The 7,500-nt window shown below is 41.1% G+C and overlaps 1 protein-coding gene across 1 annotated transcript in view; it reads left to right on the top strand.

Annotated features, from left to right (window-relative positions):
• LOC135203486 (dnaJ homolog subfamily C member 21-like) overlaps positions 1-7,500 on the top strand; it is an 81,645-nt gene that overhangs the window by 69,714 nt on the left and 4,431 nt on the right. Inside the window, exon 2 of the mRNA XM_064233207.1 lies at positions 743-2,806. Within this exon, the coding sequence (XP_064089277.1) occupies positions 743-2,806 (2,064 nt within the window). The remainder of the gene's footprint in view (positions 1-742; positions 2,807-7,500) is intronic.

Here is a 7,500-nt window from a genome sequence, read left to right as displayed (position 1 = left end):
GCTGTGCAATGACTTTCTCTTTGTTACAAATCTCAGTGGTTGTATTTGTGAATATATATATATATATATATATATATATATATATATATATATATATATATATATATTCACAAATATTAAGCTGCAAATGTATAATATCCAGTTCACTCTATCTCGGAAAAACAAAGAACAAGAAAGATTATAAACTGATAAAAATTATAATTGATGTGTAATATAATATATATATATATATAATATATATATATATATATATATATATATATATATATATATATATATATACAGAAATTTACAGATCTCTCATCAAAATAGGTTAAACACTCGTTATTTATTTATTTATTTATTTATGGATTATTTTTCATTCTTTTTTTGTTATAATCCACAGTGGTTGAAATGATAAAATTTCTAACTTCATCGCCCGTCGAAGTCATTGATTTCTTTCATCTTCACAGTCGTTTTGATTGAGATGATCTTCGAAGCTTTCGACGCCTTCAGAAGCCTCCTGTTCCATGCCTTCAATGTCTCCAAGCGCTTTCGAAGGCTCCGTGAGGAGTCTATCGAAGAAAGAAGAATCGTGTTGGAGCCGAAATAACGATTCCTTGGAGTTCCCAAAGCTCAGCGGCTTTTTCTATTTCTAGCATTTTTAACAGGTTGCAAGAAGGGTAACCACTAACCATGTTTGCATTTGGCAAAGTTAACTTTTTTGTGAACAACTTATTGGCTCTGATCCGTCCTGGATCAGTGTTATCTTTTGTAAATGGAATTAATATTATCCAAAACCTTGGATACTTTATTGGAGGAAATGCGATGGCTCTCATTCTGGGAGGGCTTCTTAGACATGTACATACAAAGTACGTGGAGGAAAAGAAAACCAACCGAAATTGCCGAGACGCCATCGCCCGACTCGAAGACGACGTTTTTTTCTCAACGGAGATGATATCCCTTCTCAAGGAGGAAAACTCTAGCCTCGTTCATGAAATTGACGCGGTCAACGACAAGGAAGCAGATCTTATCAAGAGGAATGACGATCTAGAGAACGAGTTGAAATTGAGAACGGAAGAGAATAAGGACGCGTTAATCCAGAAAGGAAAGGAACTAGACAATCTGAAGGACCAACTCGCAGAGAAAGACAGAGAGTGTGAGAGGAACCGAAAGAAACTGGAAGAAATGGAGAGTCAAACTTCGGATAATGATTTTTATTGTGGTTACCTGGAAGGGAAAGTAAAGGATCATGAAGCGGAGAGGAAGAAATTGAAACAGGTGACCAAACAACTCGAAGAGAAGCTGCGAGCCTCACAGCAAGAATTGTCTGCTCTTGCAAAACACCGTGATCTCGAAAAAAATCATGGAAATGAGGCTCAGAAGAAGACCCGAATTCTGGAAGATAGAGTTCAGCAGCTTCAGCGAGAAAATGAGAAATTGAAGGAGAAATTAGCCGAGAGTGAGCGGGAAGCGGCCTCAGTGAAGGATTTAAAAGCACCTAAAAAGAACAGAATTAACGCTCTGGTTGCAGAGAACAAGGCTCTCAAAGACAAGATCGCTAAACGAGTAGATCAAAATGGAATCGTCCAGAGCGAACGAGCTGAAAGGAAGAAACTAGAGACTGAGTTGAATCGAGTCAAAGGAAATCTGAAAGAGGCGGAAGATACCTTGAGTCAGGTACAAGAACGACTTAAAGAGGCTGAAGCAAAATGTGCACAGGTAGAAATTCATCGGAGAAAAGTACTGGAGGCAGAAGCTGATCGCTGTATTGAGATGGAAGATTTTGCGACAGCAATAGTTTTCCTAGGAATTATAACAAAGGACTACGATAATGTGTTGGATTGTCGTGTCAAGGAGTTGAGATGCCACACAGCTCTAGGAATGGTGGAAGAGGCCCAAAAAATACTGGACAATTTACCTGCCGAGTATCAAGATGACTGTGATGTTCTGGTGGAGTCTGCCCTACTTTGTGCCTTTGATGCTGAGTTAGAAAAAGCTGAAATGATTTTGACTCAGGTTCTAGACCGATGTCCTAACCATGAAAGGGCACTCAAGGGAAGAGAGTTTCTGGAGCAGCGGGCGATATGGTACTCTATTCCATTGATGATAGACGAATGTGAATTCGATGCTGTTTTGGAAAAGATTACACACGCCCAGTCTCTGGAATCATTTTTCCCGCAGATACGTGTTGACTTGGCCAGAATGAAAGGGAACGTCTTCTGCAAGCTTGGACGGCTGCAAGAAGCATGTGACTGTTTCCTCGCTGTGCTGGATAAGGACGAAGATCAAGAGGACTGTAGGTTAAGACTGGCATTGTGTCTCTTGCTGCTGGGCAGACACGGTGAAGCTACGGTCCATCTTGAGAAAGTAGATGAAGATCAAGAAGATGTGGAAGCTTTGATCGAAGCTGCCGAAACCCTGGAAAGAATGGAACGACATGGCTGCCCCTACGACATCCTAGGCGTTGCAGAGGATGCTGCTTTGAAGGAAATAGAAAGGGCCTACAGGAAGCTGGCCCTCAAGAGCCACCCTGACAAGTTCCAAGGGTCTCAGGCAGAGCGAGAACAAGTGAAGGAAGTCATGCAAAGGATCAACTACGCTAACGACATCCTACGTGACGCTGATGAAAGAGAGGAATACAACACTCTCAGGGACTTCGTCAAGGACGTCGCGGATAAGCTGTTCGAAGATCCCAAGTTTCCCGATGAATCCGATGATGAAGAGGATGATGAGTCAGAACTGTCTGAGGAGGAGGAAGAATGTGATGAGTCAGAACTGTCTGAAGAAGAAGAAGAATGTGATGAAGAGGACGAAGAGGAAGAATGTGATGAAGAAGAAGAAAGGGATGAGGAAGATGAAGAGGACGAAGAAGAATGTGATGAGGAAGATGAAGAGGACGAAGAGGAAGAATGTGATGAGGAGGATGAAGAGGACGAAGAGGAAGAATTTGATGAGGAGGATGAAGAGGACGAAGAGGAAGAATGTGATGAGGAAGATGAAGAGGACGAGGAGGAAGAATAATAGGACGAAGAGGAAGAATGACTTAAGGAGAACGAAATGGAAAGGAGGAAAATTAAAGGAAGCAACAGGAGAAACAGCACCCAAGACTGAATGAAGAAGGATTTTGCCTGGTTGCGAGATGATGCTGCTGCGTCGTATTCCGGAGGCGTTGCGATCTGTTTGGTCCATACTATGGGGTTGGCTTCGGGATGGGCGTTCGTCTGCTGTAACCGGCCCCCCCACCCGGTTCCAGCAAACGGGAGGTCCCCCCGCTTCCCATACACCCATCCTTCAGGCAACCTCATTGACTGGGCCAAAGAGATCGTAACGTCCCTTGGAATGCGACGGAACAGCACCAACAAACGGCCAGTCAGAATTCACCTGTGTACTTTTGCAACTCAACATCGAAAACTGCTTAAAAATAAGTAGATAGTGAATATAATCATGGAGACGAAAAAGGTGAGTCAGAAATATTTCAACACCCATCTCTCTCTCTCTCTCCTTCTTTCTTCCTTCCCTTCTCTGTCTCTTTCTCTATCTCTTTCTCTCTCTCCTTCTCTCTGTGAGAGGTAGGAAGAGGAGAAGGGGCACAGGGCAGGAAGGGAGGTCCCACCCTTCCCTTCCATTCCTTTGCTTCTTTTCCTCTCTCTCTCTCTCTCTCTCTCTCACCTTCTTTCTTCCTTTCTCTGTCTCTTTTTCTCTCTCCTTCTCTCTATGAGAGGTAGGAAGAGGAGAAGGGGCACAGGGCAGGAAGGGAGGTCCCACCCCTCCCTTCCATTCCTTGCTTTGCTCTCCTCTCTCTCTCTCTCTCTCTCTCTCTCTTTCTTCCTTTCTCTGTCTCTTTGTCTCTCTCCTTCTCTCTTTGAGAGGTAGGGAGAGGAGAAGGGGCGAAAGGCAGGAGGGAGGTTCCCACCCCTCCTTCCATTCCTTTGCCTTCTCTCTCTCTCTCTCTCTCTCTCTCTCACTCTCTCTCTCTCTCTCTCTCTCTTCTTTCTTCTTTCTCTGCCTTTCTCTCCTCTCTCTCCTTTTCTCTTTGACGAGGTAGGAAGAGGAGAAGGCGGGCACCCAGGGCAGGGGGGGGGAAGGGGGGGGGGAGGTCCCACCCCCTCCCTTCCCAAAATTTTTTTTCCTTTGCTCTCTCTCTCTCTCTCTCTCTCTCTCTCTCTCTCTCTCTCTCTCTCCTTCTTTCTTCCTTTCTCTGTCTCTTTCTCTCTCTCCTTCTCTCTTTGAGAGGTAGGAAGAGGAGAAGGGGCACAGGGCAGGAAGGGAGGTCCCACCCCTTCCCTTCCGTTTTCCTGCTTCTTTTCCTCTCTTTTCTCTCTCTCTTCTCTCTCTCTCTTCTCTCTCTCTCCATCTCTCTCTCTCTCTCTCTCCTCTTTCTCCTTCTCTTCCTGGTCTCTCTTTCTCTCTCTCCTTCTCTCTTTGAGAGGTAGGAGAGGAGAAGGGGGCACAGGGCAGGAAGGGAGGGTCCCCCACCCTTCCCTTTCCACTTCCCTTTCATTCCTTTGTCCTCTTTCTCTCTCTCTCTACTCCTCTCTCTCTCTCTCTCTCCTCTCTCTCTCTCTCTCTCTCTCACCTTCTTTTCTTTCTCTCTCTCTTTTCTCTCTCTCCTTCTCTCTTTGAGAGGTAGGAAGGAAGAAGAAGGGGCACAGGGCAGGAAGGGAGGTCCCCACCCTTACCCTTTCCATTTTCCTTTCTTCTTTTCCTCTCTCTCTCTCTCTCTCTCTCTCTCTCTCTCTCTCCTTCTTTCTTCCTTTCTCTGTCTCTTTCTCTCTCTCCTTCTCTCTGTGAGAGGTAGGAAGAGGAGAAGGGGCACAGGGCAGGAAGGGAGGTCCCACCCCTCCCTTCCATTCCTTTGCTTCTTTTCCTCTCTCTCTCTCTCTCTCTCTCTCTCTCTCTCTCTCTCTCTCTCTTCTCTCTCTTCTCCTTCTTCATTTCTCTGTCTCTCTTTCTCTCTCTTCTTCTCTTTGAGAGGTAGGAAGAGGACCTTACAGACCTTACAGACCTTACATCTTGTTCGGGTTGCCCCAGGTCCCTCAGTGTGAGGCACCTCTAATGTCTACCAGAGAGTTGCTAGTACATCTTCCGGTATATTTTGCATCTTTCCAATCTTGGATGGTCTGGGATGCAGTTTAGATATTTGTCGAGCTTATTCTTAAACACATCTACGCTCACTCCATGATATATTCCTCAGATGAGCTGGCAACGCATTGAATAGACGCTGCATTATCGATGCTGGTGCGTAGTGGATGGATAATGTCCTGTGTGCTTTCCTTATTTTTCCTGGTATAGTTTTGGGCACTATTAATCGACCTCTGCTTGCTCTTTCTGATATTTTTAGTTCCATGATATTTTCTGCTATTCCTTCTATCTGTTTCCATGCCTGAATTATCATGTAGCGTTCTCTTCTCCTTTCTAGACTATATAATTTTAAGAATTGTAGTCTTTTCCCAGTAGTCTAGGTCCTTAACTTCTTCTATTCTAGCTGTAAAGGACCTTTGTACACTCTCTATTTGTGCAATATCCTTTGATAGTGTGGGTACCATATCATATTGCAATATTCAAGTGGACTACGAACATATGTTTTATAAAGCATAATCATGTGTTCAGCTTTTCTTGTTTTGAAGTGCCGTAACAACATTCCCATTTTTGCTTTACATTTTGCCAACAGAGTTGCTATTTGATCATTGCATAACATGTTCCTATTCATCATCACACCAAGGTCTTTAACTGCTTCCTTATTTGTGATGGTCTCATTATTAGGTCCCTTATATGCATATAGCTTTCTTTCTCTGTCTCCATAATTTATTGATTCAAATTTATCAGAGTTAAATACCATCCTATTTACCTCTGCCCAATCATATACTTTGTTAAGGTCTCTTTGTAGAGCGTTCCTATCTTCATCACAAGTAATTTCTCTACTTATTCTTGTGTCATCTGCGAAACTACTCACTACCGAATCCTTCACATTATTGTCTATGTCTTCAATCATAATAACAAACAGTATTGCAGCTAACACGTACCTTGCGGCACACCGGATATACCTTAACTTCATCCGATTTCTCGTCGTTTGCAATAAACTATCTGTTTTCTGTTGTGTAAAAATTCTTTTAACCATCTTCCTACTTTATCCAACGATATGTGTTTTCTAATTTTCTTTTCGCTAATATATTATGGTCTACTTTATCAAAAGCTTTTGCAAAGTCTAAATAAACCACATCTGTTTCATTTCCGCTTTTCATATTTTTGAATATGTTCTCACGGTGGACTAACAGTTGGGTTTGTGTACTTTTTCCGGGTACGAAACCATGTTGTCTTTATTACAAATTATTTTTATTAAATGTTTCATAATATTTTTCTTCATTACCCTTTCATACACTTTCATAATATGTGATGTTAGACTCACAGGCCTATAATTACTTGCCTCTAGTCTTGATCCACTTTTGAAAGTAGGGGTAATATATGCTAATTTGTGCTCATCATAAATCTTGCCTGTATCTACACTTTGTCTTAATAATATTGCAAGTGGCTTTGCGATAGAATGAACTACTTTCTTTAACAAAATAGCAGGAATTCCATCAGGCCCTGCAGCAGCTCCATTTTTAATTTCATTAATAGCCTGCACAATATCAGCTTCATTAATATCTATGTCAGCTAAATATTCACTATTTTCATCCTTACTTCTATAATCATTATCTTCATTATCTATTCTAGGGGTGAATTCTCTCTTATATCGTTCTGCCAGTATGTTGCAAATTTCCTTTTTTTCATTCGTTAATCTCCCTTCAATTCTCAGAGGGCCTATTTCTATTCTTCTTTTATTCATCTTCTTCGCATATGAGTATAATAGCTTGGGGTTTTGCTTGATATTTAATAGGGTTTTTTCTTCAACCAAGTCCCGTTTTTCATTTTCTTTTGATTGTATAATCTTTTGTTCTGCATTTTCTATCTTACTTTTTAGTTCTATAACTTTCCATGCATTTTTTTCTTTTGCAAGACCTTTTTTCCACTTTCGATTTTCTGGAACAAGATCCCTCTGTCTCTTGGTATGCATGAATGATGTTTTTACTTTTCTTCTTCGGTATATATTTTTCCACTATTTTCTCCAATATTTTATATAATATCTCCGTATTTACCCTTATGTCATCACTTACGAAAATGTTATCCCAATCTTTAATTCTTCATTAATTTCTGACCATTTTATATTTTTACTGTAGAAGTTGTATTTTCCATATCCTTCCCACTTTTTCATTTCTTGCTTATCTCTATTTTCACTTGCTTTGGAATGAACTGTTAATTCTATGACATTATGGTCTGAAATATTCGCATTATAAACTATTATTTCTTTAACATAATTCATCTCGTTCACAAATACTAGGTCTAAAGTATTTTCCTTTCTTGTTGGCAGGTGATTTATTTGTTGAATGTTGTATTCTAGTAGCATATCTAATAGCTTTTCAAATTGCCTTTATTTCTTCTGCACTACTATTACTCTCTTTTTTATATGTATAAGTACAA

Source organism: Macrobrachium nipponense, chromosome 36 (genome assembly GCF_015104395.2).
Source record: "Macrobrachium nipponense isolate FS-2020 chromosome 36, ASM1510439v2, whole genome shotgun sequence".
NCBI classification, from domain to species: Eukaryota; Metazoa; Arthropoda; class Malacostraca; order Decapoda; family Palaemonidae; genus Macrobrachium; species Macrobrachium nipponense.
The sequence above is the reverse complement of the archived record's forward strand: the minus strand, read 5'-3'. Positions and strand labels throughout refer to the sequence as shown.